The sequence below is a fragment of the Manis javanica genome, chromosome 2, assembly GCF_040802235.1.
Source record: "Manis javanica isolate MJ-LG chromosome 2, MJ_LKY, whole genome shotgun sequence".
In the NCBI taxonomy this organism is placed as follows: domain Eukaryota; kingdom Metazoa; phylum Chordata; class Mammalia; order Pholidota; family Manidae; genus Manis; species Manis javanica.
This window is the reverse complement of record NC_133157.1, coordinates 187,477,984-187,500,644: the sequence shown is the minus strand read 5'-3', so window position 1 is coordinate 187,500,644 and position 22,661 is coordinate 187,477,984. Positions and strand designations below refer to the sequence as shown.

The 22,661-nt window shown below is 38.3% G+C and overlaps 1 protein-coding gene across 1 annotated transcript; it reads left to right on the top strand.

Moving 5' to 3' along the window:
- The first annotated feature begins 121 nt into the window (after positions 1-121).
- SLC25A32 (solute carrier family 25 member 32) lies at positions 122-20,723 on the top strand. Its single transcript, XM_073229920.1, has 7 exons — positions 122-512; positions 6,057-6,207; positions 8,067-8,152; positions 9,263-9,423; positions 9,786-9,899; positions 10,226-10,371; positions 17,598-20,723. The coding sequence occupies exons 1-7, from the start codon at positions 359-361 to the stop codon at positions 17,731-17,733; spliced, it is 948 nt and encodes a 315-aa protein (XP_073086021.1). The 5' UTR covers positions 122-358; the 3' UTR covers positions 17,734-20,723.
- The last annotated feature ends 1,938 nt before the right edge of the window (positions 20,724-22,661 follow it).

The window sequence follows — 22,661 nt, the reverse complement described above, 5'->3', positions numbered from 1 at the left end:
GCCAGCTGGACCCTGCGGCGCTCCGTAGTTTTGCGGACAAAGTTTGTGAGGGGGCGGTTCCTCTGCTATGCTCTCCCATTCACCTTCTTCTGCCCCAACCGGAGCAGCCGTGGGCGGGGCGGGGACTCGGCCCAGGCAGGCTCCCCGTCCCTTCGCGTTCTCTGTCGGCGTGACGCGGGGCTGTGACCTTTTCACACGCGCTCGGCTCTAGGGTCTCATGGCTTGGTTACCGCGCCCTGGCGTCTGAGTCCCGGAAGAGGGCTCCCGCTCCAGGGCAGCGACCGTTGCCACGGTGGCGACCACCGCATCTCGTCCCACCTCCGGGGCTCTGGGCGTGGTATCACCGGGGCCCGAAACTATGACAGGCCAGGGCCAGTCAGCGTCCGGGTCGTCGACATGGAGCACGATATTCCGCCACGTCCGGTACGAGACCCTGGTAGCAGGCGTGAGCGGCGGGGTCCTGTCCAACCTCGCGCTGCATCCGCTCGATCTCGTGAAGATCCGCTTCGCCGGTAAGAGCCCGCTTAGATCCTGGGCTCCTTCTTCTTCTTGTCACCCCAGAATGTGTGGTGAAGAGGGAAAAGGAGGCCGTGGTCTCCCTTGCTTGTTCCGTACTGCCAAGCGAGCGTTGAAGATGCTCTCTGCCCGAGCTCACCTAGAACTGGCTTTGAGTGAACCGGTTTGGCCGCCGTCTCCCCGTTTCCCAAGACTGAGATGGAGAGAATGGATAGAAAAGTATGAGAAAAGTTCTCATTGATGTAGAATGTGGGGCTCAAAGCCTGATTTGCAAAATAAAAAGGGGGTTGTTACATCATTCACACTTAGAAATGCTTTGACATTGTGGTTTGTCCATGTGTTTGGCAGCGGCTGAGAGGAAGATGCAAGGAAAAGCTTCGGGTTGGGCGTAATCTTCAAGTGGCTGAGAATGGATTTGGGGTAGGATTCTCGTGAAGGTTTTTCTTTTTTGGCGTTTTTCGTGTGGTACAAGGTCCTGTGAAAGAATAGCTAGAATCCAAATATGATTTTGCTTTTTATTTAGGTTTATTGAACCAAGTACGTTGAGTTCAGTGAATTAAGTATATTGAAATTAATAATATACTTTAGAGTTAAGCTCAGCACTAACTTCTGGAAAAGGTAGTTTCAAAGAAGGCCTTTGATAATTCTACTTAGGAGCTATTTTCCAGTATTTCAGTTTTCTTACTACAGGTTCTGCCTTGAAAATTAGATCTGTATACGTGGTTTTCTTAAGGAATCAGATTAATTCTCTTCACTTGATAGTATATTGTTCTCTTAATATTTGTAGACTGCTGTATGGAATACAGAAGAACCTAAAGAAAAAGTTCTTGCCCTCAGGGAACTTACCGTCTAATTGTAGGCTTGATACTTAGTCATATAAAAGATAATTCTGGACAACATAAAATCAAGGCCAAAATATAGTAAATTCAAATGTCAAAATATGAGTAAAGTATCAACAAAATTACAGATTGCTGATTGTCATAGCTATCTGTATCCGTACAAGTTATTACATCTTGAGGTTTCCCCATAAAAGGACTAATATTTTGACAGCTAGAGAGGAGGCAAGAAGCCATTTTATGAATGAGTAACTGTGAAAATTATTCCCTAGAAGAAAACTCACAAAAGCATATCATTTCCATGGAGTTTATGAGGAAAGCACAAATAAAAATTATGATAAGTAACATCCCCTGAGAATTTACTAGGAGCAAGGCAATGAACTAAGAGCTTTACATGCATTATCTTAAATACTTCTGTGAACAACCCTGTGAATTTATTATCCCTATTCTATAGGTAAGGATAATAGAAGTTGATTTGCTCAAGTCACAAGTTTGAGATTTGAATCCCGGCAGTCCAACTTTTGAACTCTCTGGCTCTTAGCCACTTACCATACTACCTCTAGGAATCCCTAGTGTAATTCCACAGTAGCCTGAACATGAAGGAAAGAATTTGGGACTTGGCTGCAGGTACAGGTCTTCATGACTTGGTGACTCCCGTGTTTTGTCTAGGAGCAGAAGAGGTGACAGTTGAAAAATCAAGTTTTGAGGAATAGTGTGGTTTACTAGCAGAGCTTAAGACACTGCTGTGAAGCAGACCATTCCTGAAGAAAGAGAATTCTTGGTACCTAAGGAGATTGCTAATCTGGATGAGATGGGGAGAGCAGTAGGAGACCAGTGGGGATGAGGTGACAGATAAGGTGACTGAGATTGTATGGGAGGACAAAAGTAAAGATCTAGGAGTTGAAGCAGGACTTTGTAATAATACGGTGTGTAATAATAAATAATAAAGTGTGGCTGTGAAATAGTGGTGGAAAGGAGGAAAGTTTAGGAAGATGAATAACTGAAATCAGAATAGCTGATTGGCCATCAGTATTAGTGCTGCAGTTTTTATGCTTTCATAAAATTTAAGACCTTAAATTATAATACTAGTAATAGATGGTCTTAGTCTTGAATGTACCATTAAACCAAACCTGGAATATTTCAATAGGTTCAGGTACTAATTGGAACTCAAAGGTGTCCAGAGCAGTAGAAAGATTAGAAATCATTTCATGTGAAAAATAACTGGAGGAACTAGCTTAGCTTGGCATGGAGGAACTTAAGTACCTGGTAGAGAACTGCCCTGTTGGAAAGGGAGCTGTCTACTGTGGGTTGATCTAAAGGATGGACAGAGGTTGGGTGGAAATTACAGAGAAGCAGATTTTGCCTGGCAAAGTGGTGGTGTTCAGAAATGAAACTGGTGATGACTGGAAGTGGTTCAGCGGTCAGATAGTAAAGGTTGGAGGATATTCCTATATTGGGTGAATAGGTTGGATGAGGTGATTGTTAAGGCCCTTTATAACTTTAAGATACAATTTTAAATCACCAAGGATAGTGACAGAAAGAGAGCACCCCAACAAAGAAGGTGGTGAATGAGGTGTGAAAATAGTAATTTTCTAAATAACCTGAAAGCGTAGTAATCTGTAAATTAACCAGGGAACCAAAATGTAGAGTCCAGTAGCAAGAATATCATACATTTATTATCAATAATCAAAAATACAATTATCAATAACACAATAAATGTGTATGTATATAGTATTAACAGACCCAGTAGCATAAAAAAACTAATAGTTACTGAATGCTTGCTGTGTGATTTTAAGGGCTTTATATGTACCAACTCATGTAACCCTTTGAAATTTTTATAGTTAGGTTCTATTATTTTTCCAATTTTATGGATGAGAAAACTCAGGCACAGAGTAAACAAGTAACTGACTCAGGGTCATACAGTTAAGTGTTGGAATTGGGATTCAAACTCAGGAAGTTTGAGTCCACAGCTTATGCTGCTAGTTTAAAACCATAAGCCAGTAACTTAGTATAGCTCAAGCCAGACCAACACATCTTTTATGCCATGTAAAAACAGAAGCCGGGTCTAAATGTTAGGAATGAGATCAGTACTAGAAATGCAGAGACCATAGCACAAGGAATGGTGAATGAACCTACTTAGTGACTGAAAGATGACCCCTGTTATGTGGAAAAATTGCCTATAAAAATCAACACATAAAGGATGGGCCAAAAAGAAGGAGACTGCAAAGGAAATTTAATGGCCAAAGAAATTGTATTTGAATCAGGAGACTGTAGTGTGGAACTAGCCCAAGGAAGAGTGTGTTAGAAGGCAAACAATGTTAGGCTGTGAAAGGGTTAGTAAGAAAGAGAGGACTCCCCAAGTGCATTTGGACATCTTTAACTAATGCATTTGCAGTAATGCATGGAGGCCCAGATCAGATTACAATGGATTAAGAAGCAATGAAGGTGAGAAAGTTGCTGCTGGGATTGTAGTTACCTCTTCTGGCTGCTTAACTAATAGGGAGATGCTAGTTAGGGCTTCAAGATACGAATTTGGGGGCTGGGGGACCCACAATTCAGTCCATAATAGGCCTTACCCTTCTTTCTAGCCTAATTTCCTTCCAGCCCTTCCCTCCACCAGCTACACACTTCAGCTGTATCAAATCCTCCAAGTTCTCCCAAACAGTGCCAGGCACTATGGTGCTCCCATGTATGCACAACAGCTGTCCCACTTGTCTAGAGATAAACCCTTCTTTTTTCCCAAAGACAAATTTCTGATCAGTCTTCACTCTCACTTTCCCTGTCGCCCTACTGTATCTCCCCAGTTACTTCTACACAGGGCATTTCTCATACTGCCTCCAGATTCCAGTAGCACTTCATTTCCCACAGTTCTCACAGCTTTGTAATGTGATTGCTGGTCTGTTTTGCCTTGAGATTATGTCTTCCTCAAGATCAGGGTCAGGTCTTGTGTCCTACTTAGGTTTATACTCCCCCTTTGCCTGGCAATTTTAAGGAGTCAGTAAATAGCTTTCTTGTGTTTTTTCTTTTTTTAAATAATATCTGTGTATAAATGACTATCTTTCAAAATTAAAGATTTGACTCTAACTAGATGATAAGGTAGGTAAGATGATAGTATTAAGGAAGTATAGAGGAGAGGTTATTGGCGCCTATCACTGAGATCCTTAATATTCCAATGATTAAGTAACTTCTTAAAACAATAAAATCATTGGGTCATGCCTATGAAAAGCAAGGATGGTATTTTGTGGTTTGCTTTGTTTTTTGCCTCAAAAGAGAGATTGTATTGTGAGCTGATTATTGAAAGGAAAATGAAAAGTTTCTTTGAAGAAATTTAAGAGACATAAAATCCAAGGGAAGTAGTATCAGCAAGATTATGAAGTACACAGCAAAGCATCTCTTGAAAGCCAGTCACTCTGTTCCTTGCTTTTAAACTTATATAAACTTCTTAACAATATGTAAGGTAGGTGATACATATCCCATTTTATAAATGAAGGTGCTGAAGCTCAGGAAGAATAAGATCCTATAGCTGGTTAGGGAAGTTAGATAACATACACAGAACTTCTGTCAAAGCCTAGTGTACTTTAATCTCATTTCATGGTGTAACATTGTCAAGTTAGTTAGTGATGAAACACATTGACTTTTCCCCCTTTGCTTGGCAACGGTGAACAGTGATTCTTCTTTGCCAGGCTCCATTATGTACAGTGGACAAGGGAATAGTGAACTGGACAGGCTGGTATATGGCTAGTGGGCTGTCATTTGTATAAACTTTCTTGAGGGGGCATTTTCAGTATGTATTTGTAACCTTAAATTTATACCCTTTGACCCATATTAGTTTCCCTTCTAATAACTAATTTTAAGGACATAAGAATGTGTACAAATTGTACAGAATATTCTCCAGAGACCTTTTAATATTAGCCAAAAAAAAAAGAGAAACAATTCACATGTCAACTAGGGAAATGATTGTAGGTGATGGAATATCATGTCATTTTTCAAAATCTTTTTTTAACAAGGAGAAATGCTCACAGTATAGTCTTGAGTGAGGGAAAAAGCAGTATACAAAACTATATATAGTAAAATACCAATTTCATAAAAATGTAATCTAGATTATAACCTGGCATTCTCTTTCATTCCATTTCCCTGTAGGAAACAGAAGGCACATTCAAAATAGGATTATTCTGGAGGGTGAGGGGTGCTTAAAAGGACTGTTTACAAAGATAGGAATAGTTTAGAGGAAAACCACAAGGAATACTGTTGTATTCTGAGTCTAGAAATAGTCTGAACTGTTGCCACCTGAAGGGCCAGAGGATAAGGGGAGAGAGTCATTAAGAGAGGGCCACCTTGAGTGGATCTGTGACCTTCAGTCCAGGAACACAGCTTGCCCAAAGCAATCAACCCAAAGCAACCCCGTAGGGAGGGAGCTGAATGAGTTCTTCCATCCCTCTGATCTCCTGCCAGGGGCTCCCACCAGCCCCTGTAAACTGGAGGCTAGATGGCAAGGTCAGGCTTCTGGGACAGAACATGGTAGAGATGTATACATGCACAGTGTATCTGCAAAGGCAACAAGATATTCAGGATACAGTAATTGAACAAATATATGTTGAAAGCCTACATATCTCTTTAATATGACTGTGTGTGACATCTCTGTTTATATTTTGACTCAAAGCTAGAACTTTGTTCTCACCTAACTTTGTGTATCCTTTACTGTAGTGAATGATGGATTGGAGCTGAGACCAAAATATAAAGGAATTTTGCATTGCCTGACTACCATTTGGAAACTTGATGGACTACGGGGACTTTACCAAGGAGTAACCCCAAATGTGTGGGGTGCAGGTTTATCCTGGGGACTCTACTTTTTCTTGTGAGTAGATCTAAGAGAGTTGATGATATTAAATAAAAGGAATTTTTGTTTTTAGTGATCTTTACATATCAGTTGATGAGGCAGGATGAGTAATTTAATCAGTTTCTCTGAATTGGAAGGGTCAGAAAGAGCAAAATAGCTTATTTGTTCCATTCTGTCAGCTATTAAAGGCAAGTAGTCTTTAAGAAAGTTCTTAATAGGAAGAAAGTGAAAGGATGAGATGGAAAAACACTCTTACAGAAGCCATTTCTGTGAGATGAATTAAGGAAGATGCCTTACCAAAATATAATTGATACATAATAAAGTTGGAAAAGCAGAAAAGGACAGATCTTGGGGCCTTCATAAGCACATATCCCACAGGAGATCCCTCTTGAGCACAGAAAGTAAAGTAAAAGCCATTGCATGGCTGAAAGAGTTTGAGGCACATTCCTTCTTACCTCTTATTTGACCTGCTCCATCACCTTCCGAGCTCATTCATTTCCTTCTCTTGTCATCTATCCAGTGTCATTGGATGTTTTTGCGTGCTTGCTGAAGAAGCCAGGAAGAGCCAGTGGCAGGCACATTCAGCTGACTATTAAAAGAGCTTGGGAACAAAGATCCTTGTACTGCAGTGGAGGAACATGTACTGCCCTGAGCATGCCTCTAATGTTTTAAACTGAATCCATGAGTGGAGAGAGCTTTCTTTGTTTTGATAGATGGCACCTTAAGGAAAACATCAATACCTGATATATTAGCTTTTTTCTCTTTTGTGTCCTATATTTTACTTTGTTTCTCACAGTTTTATGGCAGCATCCAAACCAGTCTTAAAGTGTTTTTTAAGTGGAAGTAAAATAAAATTCAGCCTTAGTATTGTTCAGATATATGTTTTCTTATTTTCAGTTCTAAAATATACTTAGATGGGTGAAACTGTATGCATAAAATCCATCCCATTATGAATTTCAGAGTTGTGTAGGTTCTCCAAGGAAGAGTCTGTAAGACAACACATCAGAATATAAGTTCCATGTGATGAGACTCTTACAATAAAACAGTGTACTTGTTTCATGTTTCAGTGGCATTAATAAAGTTTGGAAGGATTTCTTTAGTTGAAGTCTTCTAAGAGAAAAGTAAAAATTGCAGTTAGAAGAAAGAAGCTGGTATGACTACCCTGCTGAGGAACATTTACTGGCCCACTACTTTCTGCCAGATAAAGCCCAAATATCAGACTACCACTCAAATGTGGCTTGGTTTTCCTTGTCTTCTCATCCACCCTTGCTATTTTAACTTTTGCTCACGCTCATGTTTCCTTATTGAAGGTGTACCTGTCTCTCCATACCCAGCTCAATGTCCCCTCCTACACAAAGCCTTCTGTGATTTCTGTGATAGTGTCTCAGTCTCTTACAATACTGTCCTGTGTTTATTATGATCATGTGCTGCTTACGGTCCTTGTTAGTCTGTTAGGAAGGAGCCTTTGAGTGTTTTATCTATCAGAGTTGCCAACCATAGAACCTGAACATAGGTGTTCAGCACATATTAGTTAGGTGTCTTTTTTTGTTTCTTTTGCCTCGTCTGCCCAGTCATACCACCATTACAACCTCCCTCTCCCAGTTTTCCTGTCTCTTGTTTTTAATAATTGACTAGTGTGTGATTACAATATTTTACATATGTAATTGCTAGCACTAGGTGGGGAGAGCAGCATAATCTTACAATAAACCATTTCCAGCAAATCCATTCTTGAAAAAGCTCTAATTTTGTAGTTACATTATGCACTGACTTTTACTTTTGGGTACTGTTATATTAAGTTACACATTTTAAAACAGACTTTACTGCTTTATGACACCTATTCAAATATTTATTAAATTATTCATGTTTAATTCTTTTAGTTATAATGGCATCAAATCATATAAGACAGAAGGAAGAGCTGAACGTTTAGAGGCAATGGAATACCTTGTTTCAGCTGCTGAAGCTGGTAAGGCAGTGTATGAAATGTAACATGTCAACTTCCAATCTGATTTTCACTTTTTTATTTTGTCTTTTTGCCTTTGAACACCAGAGTTTAAATATGCTCATCTAACTATACTAATCAGTTATCCCATGAAATTTCTTAGAAAGCAGATACTCCAATTAATTACTCTGGATAGATTTCAATAATTTTATTTATCAGAAGGAGAAGTAAAATTTGGAAAAGTTATGAATCCCTAAGTTGAAGATGATTTGGTATAGTGTTTATTCAATTAAAGTAAATTTCAGTTTTCAAGTTAGACAATTTAGTATTCTTAATTTTCTCATGTATGTATAATATTCAGAAGGGAAAAACAAAGTAGAACCCATAAGTCTTTATAACTCATCCTTTGATACCTTGTTTACTGATAGTTCTTGCCTTAAAAAAACAATCTTACTCATTTTTGAATCCCTAGCCACTAAGCAGAGACCTGAATCAGAATAGGACTGAGTATTGTTGAATAAAAGATTGTTAGGAAACTCAGCAAGTGAGAAACTTAACTAGATGAACTTTTTTTTACAAAGTTATTACCTTCTATAATGAATATAATGTTATATTGCTTAGTTCTTTAATTTTTGAAGTGTAGTAGCTAGTTTGAATGGATTTGAGGAAGATTACGGCCAAGTTGGGATGGAGATATGTATGCCTGTGCATTGATGATCAAGATGTTGGATTCCTGGTCCTTTCCCCCTCATCTTCAGCCCCTCTGGGTTAGGCTTTGCCCTACACCTCAACATCTCTAGCTCCTTACAGGAGGTGGCCTCCCAGGATTTCTCTCTGGTCTCTACACTGATTCCCATAGTTTATGGGCCAGCAGATATTTGCTATCTTCCCATCCAAAAGGTCAAGTGTTTCACACTTCCATCACCCATTTAATTTACCTCTCACTAATCACCCTGAAGATCTTTTTAGGACATCAAACTATGTCTGCCCTTTAACCTAAGATCACATCTCACTGTTGGAGGGATAGGCCGTGGGAAACCCCATTCTTTTTATAAATGGACTGTTCTTAATTTGGATTGTCATAAGTGAGAAAGTACCTGTACACTGAGTAATCTTATTTAAATCTGATTTTAGGAGCCATGACCCTCTGCATTACAAATCCATTATGGGTAACAAAAACTCGCCTTATGTTACAGTATGATGGTGTTGTTAACCCCCCACAGCGACAATATAAAGGAATGTTTGATACACTTGTGAAAATATATAAGTATGAAGGTGTACGTGGATTATATAAGGTAATGAATTATTATCAGTGTATTTTGAATTACTGACCATTGTAATTTCCCTTGGCTCTACTGTCTGAATGACCTGTCATCAGTCATAAAAATAAGCCAAATGAAGGCACAAAATAGTTTGATGAAAATTGAAATCTAGTTTACAATATTGAAATTGTACTTTAAGCTGATTATCTTCATTCCCATAAGATGTATCATCATGACACTGGTGTGTGTGAGGACTGTCTAAAACTTGGTTGAGTAACCGTTTCATTAAGTCTTACGTTGAGGTCACCCAGTCCTTACTCCCCTCCCTGGAAGATGTGCTCTCTTGGGTACTTACTTAGTTTAGCTCTTTCTTTTTTTACATTGCTCCCTTTCAGGGATTCATTCCTGGGCTGCTTGGAACATCACATGGTGCCCTTCAGTTTATGGCATATGAATTGTTGAAGTTGAAATACAACCAGCATACCAATAGATTACCAGAAGCCCAGTTGGTAAGGAGATTTTTTTTTTTTAATGATATCATTTACTTTTACGGGAAGTTAATAGAAGTTTTGTCACATTTACTTTGGTGGGTAGTTCTATCATGATGATTACTGTGTCTGCCACTTTTTAAATATATACTTAAATATTTTGTAGGCTAATGACACACATGTTAAAAAATGGAACCCCTTATTTGCACAGAGCTTGTGTTAAGGAAGGATACAATATTTTTCACTTACAAATCCACTAAAATGTTTGTTTTCCTATATAATTTTTACTTTAATATTTTTAAAGGAATCCTGTCTAAAGAAACAAATGTTTTGCATTGTCATTTTAGAGCACAGTAGAATATATATCTGTTGCAGCACTATCCAAAATATTTGCTGTAGCAGCAACGTACCCATATCAAGTTGTGAGAGCTCGTCTTCAGGATCAACACATGTCCTACAATGGTGTATTGGATGTAATCACAAAGACATGGAGGTGAGAGCATATTTGCCAAAATGGCAAATCATAAACTGTCCAGTTGACATTGTTTTTTTTTTAATTAAAGTATCATTGATAAACAATCTTATGAAGGTTTCACATGAACAACATAGTGGTTTCTACATTCACTCTATTGTCAAGTCCTCACCCCTGCTACTGCAGTCACTGTCCATCAGCATAGTAAGATGCTACAGAGTCATTACTTGTCTTCTCCATGCTGTGCTGCTTTCTTGAGACCTACCTACATTGTGAGTGCTAATTATAGTGCCCCGTCATTCCCTTCTCCCTCCCTCCCCACCCACCTTTCCAATCCTTCCCTTTGGTAACTGCTAGTCCCTTCTTCAAGTCTGTGAGTCTGCTGCTGTTTTGTTCCTTCAGTTTTGTTTTGTTGTTATACTCCACAAATAAGTGAAAACATCTGATACTTGTCTTTCTCTGCCCGGCATATTTCACTGACATAATACCCTCTAGCTCCATCCATGTTCTTACAAATGACAGGATTTATTTTCTTCTTATGGCTGAATATTACTCCATTGTATATATGTACCACATCTTCTTTATCCATTCATCTACTGATGGATGCTTAGGTTGCTTCCATATCTTGGCTATTGTCAATAGAGCTGCAATAAACACAAGGGTGCATGTATCTTTTTGAATCAGGAATCTTGTTTTCTGGAAAATTCCTAGGAGTGAAATTCCTGGGTTAAGTGGTATTTCTATTTTTAGTTTTTTTGAGGAACCTCCATATTGCTTTCCACAATGGTTGAACTAATTTATATTCCCGCCAATTGTGTAGGAGGGTTCCCCTTTCTCCGCATCCTCAGCAGCATTTGTTGTTTCTTGTCTCTTGGATGTTGGCCATCCTAACTGGTGTGAGGTGATACATCATTGTGGTTTTAATTTACATTTCCCTGATGATTAGCGATGTGGAGCATCTTTTCATGTGTCTGTTGGCCATCTGAATTTCTTCTTTGGAGAAGTATCTGTTCCAGATCCTCTACCGGATTTTTAATTGGGTTACTTGTTTTTTAGGTGTTGAGCATGTGAGTTCTTTATATATTTTGGATGATAACCCCTTGTCAGATAAGTCATTTATGAATATATTCTCCCATATGGTAGGATGACTTTTTGTTCTGCTGATAGTGTCCTTTGCTGTACAGAAGCTTTTTAGTTTGATGTAGACCCATTTGTTCATTTTTGCTTTTCCCTTGCCTGAGGAGATGTGTTCAGGAAAAAGTTGCTCATGTTCAAGAGATTTTTACCTATGTTTTCTTCTGCGAGTTTTATGGTTTCATGACTTACATTCAGGTCTTTGATCCATTTTGAATTTACTTTTGTGTATGGAATTGGACAGTAATCCAGTTTCATTATCTTACGTGTAGCTGTCCAGTTTTGCCAACACCAGCTGTTGAAGAGGGTGTCAATCATTTCCCCATTGTATATCTATGGCTCCTTTATCATCTACTAATTGGCCATATATGTGTGGTTTATATCTGGACCCTCTGTTCTGTTCCATTGATCTGTGGGTCTGTTCTTGTGCCAGAACCAAATTGTTTTGATTACTGTGGCTTTGAGTAGAGCTTGAAGTCCGGGAGCATAATCCCCCCAGCATTATTCTTCCTTCTCAGGATTATTTTGGCTATTTGGGGTCTTTTGTGGTTCCATATGAATTTTAGAACTATATGTTCTACTTCGTTGAAGAATGCCATTGGTGTTTTGATAGGGATTGCACTGAATTCATAGATTGTTTTAGGCAGAATGGCCATTTTGACAATATTAATTCTTCCTATCTATGAGCACAGGATGTGTTTCCATTTATTGGCTTTTTCTTTAATTTCTCTCATCAGTGTCTTATAGTCTTCAGAATATAGGTCTATCACCTTCTTGTTTCAGTTTATTCCTAGGTATTTTATTCTTTTTGATGCAATTGTAAATGGAGTTGTCCTGATTTCTCTTTCTGCTAGTTCACTGTTAGTATATAGAAATGCCTCAGATTTCTGTGTATTAATTTTGTATCCTGCAACTTTGCTGAATTCAGTTATCAGTTCTAATAGTTTTGGGATGGATTCTGTAGGGTTTTCTATGTATAATATCTTGTCATCTGCAAACAGTGACAGTTTAACCCCTCTGCCTTACCAATCTGGATGCCTTTTATTTCTTTGTGTTATCTGATTGCCATGGTAGAACCTCCATTACTATGTTGAATAAAAGTGGGGAGTGTGGGCATCCTTGTCTTATTCCCAATATTAGAGGAAAAGCTTGCAGCTTTTTGCTGTTAAATATGATGTTGGCTGTTGGTTTATCATATATGGCCTTTATTATGTTGAGGTACTTACCTCTATACCCATTCATTTTGTTGAGAGTTTTTATCGTGAATGGATGTTGAATTCTGTCAAATGCTTTTTCAGCATCTATGGAGATGATCATGTGTTGTCATTTTCTTGTGGTATATGATGTTGATTGATTTTTTAATATTGTACCATCCTTGCATCTCTGGAGTAAATCCCATTTGATCACAATGATCTTCATGATGTATTTTTTAATTCAGTTTGCTAATATTTTGTTGAGGATTTTTGCATCTATGTCCATCAGGGATATTGGTGTCTAATTTTCTTTTTTGTGGTGTCTTGGCCTGGTTTTGGTATAGAGTGATGCTGGCCTCATAGAATGAGTTTGGAAGTATTCCCTCCTCTTCTACTCTTTGGAAAACATTAAGGAGGATTAGTATTAGCTCTTTAAATATTTGTTAAAATTCAGCAGTGAAGCCATCTAGGTCAGGAGTTTTGTTCTTAGGTAGTCTTTTGATTACCAATTCAATTTCTTTGCTGATAATTGGTCTGTTCAGACTTTCTGTTTCTTCCTGGGTCAGTCTTGGAAGATTGTATTTTTCTAGAAAGTTGTCTCCTTCTAGGTTATCCAGTTTGTTAACATATGATTTTTCATAGTATTCTCTAATAATTCTGTATATTTCTTTGAGTTTTCCTTTCTCATTTCTGATTCTGTTTATGTGCATGCACTCTCTTTTTTTCATGGTAAGTCTGGCTAGAGATTTATCTATTTTGTTTATTTTCTCAAAGAACCAGCTCCTGCTTTCATTAATTCTTCATATTGTTTTATTCTGATCTTTATTATGTCCCTCATTCTACTGACTTTGGGCCTCATTTATTCTTCCTTTTTCTAGTTTCATTAATTGTGAGTTTAGACTGTTCATTTGGGATTGTTCTTCTTTCTTGAGGTAAGCCTGTATTGCTATACTTTCCTCTTAGAACTGCCTTCACTGTATCCCATAGGTTTGGGGATGTTGAGTTGTTTTCATTTGTCGCCATACATTGCTTGATCTCTGTTTTAATTTGATCATTGATCCATTGATTATTCAGGAGCATATTGTTAGGCCTCCATGTGTTTGTGGCCTTTTTTGTTTTCTTTGCATAATTTGTTTCTAGTTTCATACCTTGTAGTCTGAGAATCTGGTTGACATAATTTTAATCTTTGAATTTATTGAGGTTCTTTTTATGGCCCAGTAAGTGATCTATTCTGAAAAACGTTACAAGTGCACTTGAGAAGAATATGTATACTGCTGCTTTTGGGTGGAGTGTTCTGTAGATGTCTGTTAGGTCCATCTGTTCTTATGTGTTGTTCAGTGCCTCTGTCTCCTTATTTTCTGTCTGGTGGATCTGTCCTTTGGCGTGAGTGGTGTGTTGAAGTCTGCTCAAATGAATGCATTGCATCTTATTTCTCCCTTTAATTCTGTTAGTATTTGTTTCACATATGTCATTGCTCCTATGTTGGGTTACATAGATATTTATAATGGTTATATCCTCTTGTTGGACTGAGCCCTTTATCATTATGTAATGTCCTTCTTTGTCTCTTGTGACTTTCTTTGTTTTAAAGTTTATTTTGTCTGATACAAGTACTGCTACTCCTGCTTTTTTCTCCCTATTAGTTGCATGAAATATCTTTTTCCATCCCTTCACTTTGAGTGTGTGTTTGTCTTTGGGTTTGAAGTGAGTCTCTTGTAGGCAGCATAGATGGATCTTGTTTTTTTATCCATTCTGTAACTCTATGGCTTTTGATTGGTGCATTCAGTCCATTTACATTTAAAGTGATTATTGGTAGATATGTACTTATTGCCATTGCAGGCTTTAGATTTGTGGTTATAAAAGGTTCACAGGTAGCTTCTTTACTATCTAACAGTCTAGCTTAGCTCACTTAGTATGCTATTTCAAACACAATCTTTTTTTTCCCCCTCCCTTCTTTTTCTTCCTCCTTCACTCTTTATATATTAGGTGTCATATTCTGTACTCTTTGTGTATCTCTTGACTGACTTTGTGGTTAGATGATTTAATTTTGTGTTTGATTAGTAATTAATTGGTCTACTTTCTTTATTGTGGTTTTATTTTCTCTGGTGACAGCTATTTAGCCTTAGGAACACTTCCATCTGTAGCAGTCCCTCCAAAATACTGTAGAGCTGGTTTGGTGGTGGTGAATTCTCTCAACTTTTGCTTATCTGGAAATTGTTTAATCCCTTCAAATTTAAATGATAATCTTACTGAATAGAGCATTCTTGGTTGGAGGCCCTTCTATTTCATCACATTAAGTACATCATGCCACTCCCTTCTGGCCTGTAGAGTTTCTGCTGAGAAGTCTGATGGTAGCCTGATGGGTTTTCCTTTGTATGTGATCTTTTTTCACTCTCTGGCTGCTTTAATAATCTGTCCTTATCCTTGATCTTTGCTACTTTAATTAGTATATGTGTTGATGTTGTCTTCCTTGGGTCCCTTGTGTTGGGAGATCTGTGTACCTCCATGGCCTGAGAGACTATCTCCTTCCTCAGATTGGGGAAGTTTTCAGCAGTTACCTCCTCAAAGACACTTTCTGTCCCTTTTTCTCTCTCTTCTGTTGGTACCCCTATAATGCAAATATTGTTCTGTTTGGATTGGTCATGCAGTTCTCTCAAATTCTTTCATTCCTAGAGATCCTTTCTTCTTTCTGTGCCTCAGCTTCTTTGTATTCTTGTTCTCTAATTTCTATTTCATTTACCATCTTTTCTACCTCATCTAATCTACTTTTAAATCCCTCAATTGTATGTTTCATTTTAGATACTGTATTTTTTAAAGTTTCTATCTCTTTGTTGAGGTCCTCCTTGAGATCTTGAGTATTTTTCTGTAGCTCCATGAGTATGTTTATGACTGTTATTTTGAAATCTTAATTAAGAAGATTGTTGATTTCAGTTTCACTAAGCCCTCTTCCTGGCATTTTTTTCTTGTAATCTTGTTTGGACCAAATCCTTTGCTGCTTCATTTTTTTAGTTTCCTATGGAATAATAACTTTGTATAGGCGACGCCCTCCAGTGCTCAGAAGCTCTACTCTCTAGAGCTGCATGTGCCTGCAGCAATGGCGGGGGTCACAGGCGATTGGAACCAGCACCTACTGGGAGGAAAGAGCTCGTCTGGGAGGTTTTTCCTGCCTTTCCAGCTGTAACACCTGCCTCCACTGCCAGCTGCAGTGGGCCATGTGCACAGGGATGAGTCTCTGTAGTCTGCCCCTGTACCTCCCTTGGCGGGGCCACCCTCCAGCTGGCCTGGCATGATGGTAGGGGCTACAGGTGTGTGGGACTGGCGCCTGCCAGGAGGAAGGAGTGGCAGGCTGTATACCTCAGTGCAGGGCCTCGGGGGTGCGTTGCCAGCCAGGAAGATGGAGTGTCTGAAGCTCTTGAGATTTCCCAACCTGTTGTGCTGAGCATGCCAGGAAGTTTTTGTTCACCTGCCCTTTCTCCGGAGCAGCAGGCTCTGTGTAATCTTTGCCCCTTTAGTGTCCCTCTTGCTCCTGGGAAGTCCTCAAACTGCCTGCCCTTCTTTTGTCCCAGGGATCCGGTTGTGCATACCTGTTCTCCATAAGCAGCTGGAATCTCAGTCTCTCCGAGTATTCCGCCCATCTTTGCTTTCCATCCCCACTTATCTGCAAAACACCATGTAATGTGGGTTCATGCTCCCAGCAGATCTCCAGGGCTGGGTGTTCAGCAGCCCTGGGTTTCTACTCCCTCCCCTCCCCATTTCTCTTCCTCCTGCCTATGGGCTGGGCTGTGGGGAGGGCTTAGATTGCACCGGATTGTGGCTTTTCTACTTTATCCTTTTCTGTGAGGTCTTCTCCTTTTCCTTGGATGTAGGCAGTCTGTTCTCCAGTCTTCAGGTCACCTTTTTAGAATTAGCTGTATTTGCTCTGTTTTTTTGTTTTATGTGATTTGGGGAGGAGGTTTCTGCCTCACTTCTCTTTTCCTCCTCTTTTTCCACCATCTTTTCCTTCTATGGCCAGTTGACATTTCTTATAGCAAAGGCCAGTGTGCTGTGGTGAAAACATGGCTGGTGGCCCTGCTTTCCCATTTCCTACATATGGACCATGGACTTAATCTCTCTGAGGCTTGATTTCTTCATTTGTAGAATTTGAATATCTAGGCTGACAAGGTGGTTATAAAAATCAAAAGAGATCTGTGAAAGTGCTTTGACAAATTAACAAATTTTTTTAGATGTAAAATATTTGAATGGCACTGAATATAAGAAGTCAAAAAAATAAGTCATAAAAAAACCTAGTTTAATACAATTAAGAACAACCCACACCTGCTATTGGCACCATTACTTTTGCAAATACTTGTCTCCATGTATGGAAAGATGCTTGTTCTCAACATGGGAATGGACTGTTACAGGTAAACATTCCCATATTTCTCCTTATTTCTAAAAGGCCAGGAAAGAATATTTAGAATGTTTAAGTACAGTTCAATTCAGTAAATACTGAGAACCTAAGTAACAAGTTCCAAGGCCATATTTGTATTCTAGGTATTAAAGAAATAAAGTTTTATTTTTGTGTGTGCTATATTTAGTGTTGTCTAGCATTTATATAAGCTCTGAGATTTTTAATGCCTGCATTAGATGAGTTAATACTCCTGCATGTTCATACATTGAAGGTCATTTGAAAGATGGTTATCACTAAGCACTTTTCAGTTTAGCTTTGAGGTGTCCCTGCCCTCTTTTCCTCAATCAGTCCACAAAGGAAATGTGAGCCCCTGCAAATGGCTCATAAACCACATTACTTCAGGACACTGAAAACATGGACTTCAATCACAGTGAGGTTTGACTGCTGGCTCCATACCCTCTGTCAGTTAAACTTCTGTGTCTTCAAGCAAGCTACATAGGAAATTAAGTGTATTATCTATTTTTCCCTCTATAAAGGAAAGAAGGCATCGGTGGATTTTACAAAGGAATCGCCCCCAATTTGATTAGAGTGACTCCAGCCTGCTGTATTACCTTTGTGGTGTATGAAAATGTCTCACATTTTCTACTTGACCTTCAAGAAAAGAAAAAGTAAACCAGAAGAAAATAATTCCAATACATCTGCCCAAGGCAGCAACATACTTATTTAGATTTGAGATACAAAACTCAGAAGAATACTGCGCAAAAACATGGTTCATAACTCAAATTGGTCAATAATCATTAGAGGTCAAAGAACTGCTCAGTCTTTGCAATATTTTTCTGCTTTCTGCCTTCCCCATATGTATGGGACTTGGCTACCTCTGCCTGAAATGGCTGCCGTCAGCACAGTGGTAAAACTGACATCAAGTGGAGAGATTCACAAATTTCTCCATTTCTTTGTTCAAATAGAGGTTGATTTGCAACATTTGCTAAATGGATTAGTCAAATATGCTTTTTTTCTGAATACATTTGCCTGGATTGGCTTTAAACTTGATCTCTGTGCAATAGCAAGAAAATGGCCTCTTAAAAGAATGTCATCACTGTTCCAAGGGTAGATTAAACTTTAAGAATTCATAGAAAAGGCGTTGCCCCAATTTGGACCATTTTAGAATCAGGACATTTTGCTAAGAAAAAATCCACTGTAATTATGCTTTAGTCTTAATTCAGTTGGAATGCACTAACTCTGGAAATTTGAGATGTTATGTGCTTTTCTTAATTTGGGAAATACCTGGCATCTGTGGTCATTCCATCATTAATTTTTTATCAGAGGCTCCTTGATAATTTAAAATGTAATCCTGGATCCAGTTGTTTTGTTTTTGTATAGGTACTTAATGTCTTTTAAATTCATAAATTCTGAACCAGGATCCAGCTTTGTCAGCCCTTATTTAGTATATTTGGCTCTGAATCACTTACTGAGTTTGCTAATAGATCACTTCATACAGATACTGGAATGACTGGGATATGTTTGTTGACAAACTATATGGAAATTAAAAACTTTAACTTCCTACTTCAGTTTTCAGATATATGAGTCTAGATCCCAAATAAATGATTAATCTACATTGGTTGCTCATACTTAGTTTTAAATACAAATTACATTAATAGCCCTTATTGATTTTACTTTTATGAGATGTAAATATCCATTAAGGCCTGCTGCAAAAGGATGCCTGAATAATACTAATATTTTTATTTATCATAAACATCTATGAATGCTTTTGCACTTTCATCTACTTCTGTAAATAAAATATTGTGGGTTTCAAAGCCATATTTAAATGGTTCTTTGAAAATAGGTCTATTTTTTATATTTTGAAAATGGCATTGTTTTAAAAATAAAGATGAAACAAGAAGTACATAATTGTATTTACTATAATCTCTTATAACATGCACAGGAATGCTTTGTAAATTAAATGTGATGTCTTTTTTCAAAATTCTGGATTATACTCTAATTCATATGAAATCCTGATAGTCCCTTATGAAAAGACAAGCTGTAGTTGATATTTGGAGTATTAGAGATAGTGCCAGTATCTGAGTGCTTCCTGGGTACCCCCAAGCTAATAAAACATAAATCCTCTAAGAGCATACAAGCTTGCAGAATAAATAAATAAGCATGAAATAACTGCAGTTCTTGAGTGAGAACGTGTAGGATGATTTCTGCGAAGTCCTGTAAGAGTTCTGAGACAAAAAACTCATTCCTCTCATTCAAGAACAAATAGTGAGTTCCTGCTATGTACCAGGTATGGTACCAAGCATTAAGGGTATAACAGGAAATAAGCTGGATAATAATTCTGCCCTCAGGATTTTTCATTTTAGTGTGTGACAAAAAACATACAAATACATACATTATACAATTTCAGGTACTAAATGCTACAAATAAAAGGACAGCAGAGTTGGGAATAGTGTTGCTATCTTACAAAGGATGGTTAGTGTCAGGAAAGATCTCTCTGAAGAGAGATATTTGAAATATTTTGACAGAAGGAAGGAAGCAAGCCATAATGAGGAAGCACATTTGAGGCCGAGAAAACAGGAAGTACAAAGGTCCTAAGGCAGGAATTCAGTTGGCTAGAGGGGATGAGCAAGGATGGAGTGGCCAGGAAGAAGGAGGTTGGAGAAGTGGCCATTAACCAGTGTGGTCGGAAAAAGTGCAGCTTGAACAGGACTGTCTGGCAGGGTTCATGGAGGGAATATGTTTAAGCTGGGCCTCAAAGGAAGATATTTCAAGGGGACCTTCAGGGAACCATAGACAAAAGAAAGCACAGGTGACATGTCTTAAGCAGTGAGCTGTCAATCAGTGTGATAATGAGAGGAAGAAATGAAAGAGCTGAACAATGGATGAGAACTCTGAGAGCCTTACTGAATGTGTTTCGATTTTATTTGATGGATAAAAGAGAAGTACAGTCACTAATAGACATGGCTACATCTTTGGATGACAGGAAGACCAATCAGATAAGAAGCACAAACTCAAAAAGGGGTTATCAACCAAGTAAATATTTCAGTAGAATGAAGATTAATGCCATGATAACTTTAAGCAGATTCAAATCATAGAGACTGAAGACAGATTGCAAGCAGCTAAGCAGATGGGGCAAACTAAGTATCCATTTCATTATAGGCTCGCTCTCGGATTTCAGCAGGTAAAAGTAGAGAAATTTTGCTTGCAAAAAGTACTGGGAGTCAAGGGGTGGAATTGGGGAAATTGGCAAAGGGAAAACCAAATTATGATTGTTGTCAGCCAGAACTCTTGAAGAATTAAGATACAGGTCCCTCTAACTCCCAAAAAGTAAAAGCTTGTTGGAGCTCAGCTCCACAGATCAAACATATGGTAGAGTATGATCCAAGACAATGGTGGATGCCGTGCCTTGTGAAAAGAAGACTATTACGTTTCAATACGTGCTTTGTGGTCTGGCAATTTTAGAAGGCCATGTTTTTTAAACATACTAAAAAAGGGATAACAACTGAAAGTATGTTTAAGTTCATGAGTCATCAGAGAGGATTTTTTAAATGTGGACACTGTACTGAATATAAAATCCACCAGATAAAGTATTATTACCACTTTCATAGCAACATCTCTAGTGGTTATTAAAGTACTCCTAGAAATAAAATACTGTGAAATTATTTATTCTTCATGTCTGTTTTATGAAAGTGTGTTAGATAACATGCAGGAAATATGTGTAGTTTTGGGTTAAAGTCTTAAATTTCATTTTAAATGAGTAAACAGGAAATAGTCCCTGGAAGTACCTGTGAGGAATACCTGTTACTGGCTGCCCAGCATCTATTTTTCTTCCTTCTTGGAGAAGTAGCTCAATTTCTTTTCAGAAACTACCCCCTCCATTCGCACCTCTGATTTCAAAGGAATGGTCCTCACCTGCCTCAGAGGAGGCCCTGATTAGCAGAGCCAGTCTGAGTGTGCCATTGCTGTTCATAATGAATGGTTTGAATTGGCACAGTTACCTAAGCTGGCAATCAGAGTGATTCTTAAAGACATTTTTTTCTGCATAGACTGACATAGATTTTCTCTTTGCTCTTTCACAAATTAGTATTCACATTATTCTCAGAGCTCAAAGCCAGTTTAGGATCATAACTTGGGCTGAGTTTGTCCAAAATGGAGTCAACAGTGAGGAAATGACAATTAAAAATTGAAGGAAAGAAACTAGGTCCTAAGTCACATAGTATGAGATTTTTTAATCAATTCTCACCTCTAGCAACATGTACCTCTGTAATTTTCAATTGAGTGAACCAATAAATTATTTTTTAAGCCATCCTTCATTAGGTTTTCTTGTTGAACTGAGAGTTGCCTAATGATACAGAATCTGATATGCACACTAAGGTCTATATGTCACTTTCTCATCAGCTGTCATGGTGTTGGTGAAACCTTGTTTCTATGGAAATCAAAATCACCTATATGAAAAGTGAGCACTTTGGGCCCTTTACATATGTTGTATAGATTATGTTTTACAGAACATTAAAAAATCTTAAACAGGAAAACACTATGTTATTTAATACTCATAAAAATTAAAGAGATTATTCCTTCATACTCAAAAAATTAAAGGGAGAGGAAGGACTCACCATGAAAAACATAAAACAAGACTGACCAGTAAAAAAATAAATAAAATCTGCTTATGGTAGAAAGACTAACTGTACAGAAGTTGGATGATTTGAAAGTTGTCCTAGTCTGTTTTCTGACTTAAATTTTACAGGATTGTGTTATTAAATTTCAGTATATGTTAATTACAAGTCTTATTCTACTTAAGACTCGAAAATGATAAAACCAATTCACACTCAAGTCAAAAGAAATAGCAACAAGCTGCTTTTGTTAAGTGATTCACATTAACCTCTTCCCCACCCAGGTTCTAAACTAATTCAAATAGACAAGAGGTAAGTGGAGTATGGAATGTTGTCTTCATTAGTAGTCAGGCTGATAAGGCAGAGGCTTATAGCTGTGTAAAAGAAGTCTCCCTTATACCAAGCCTCAGAGTCATACTGCCATAGCCATCCACCCCAGGCAGCACCAAAACAAGACTGTTCTACAGCCTGCCCTTGCAAAACTTAAGTCAAGGAGAAATGGGGCTGGATGCATGGTTTCTGTGAGCAGTTTATTCCCAAAGAGAAGAAAGAGAGAAAGTGCTACTAACACTCACTTCCTTATCCGAAACTCCAATCAGCTAATAGCGCTATCAATGAAGGTCTAACCAGGAGACAAAGCACATGATAAATTAACCAGGAGAAGCTTAAAGAATTGTCAGGCTATGATAGAGTAAAATAAGTACATTAAGAGAACTCTAAACAGTACAATGGCTAAGGGAGAGGAAGGACAAGCCTGGAAGAGGGGCCACTTCTAACATCCAGACCTCTTTGGAGAAGGTGTGGTTGCAGACCACTGGATGGTGAGAAAGTTTGCTGGGTTGCCTGGGACAGAGCTGGTTTAGAATCAAGTGATGATACACAGGAAAATCATGCTGTAGGACAGAGGCCAACCAGGCTGGTGAGTAGGTTGCAGAGGGAATTAGTTGAAATGTTTCTCCAGGTACAAAGCCAGAAGCAGGCTTTTTCCAC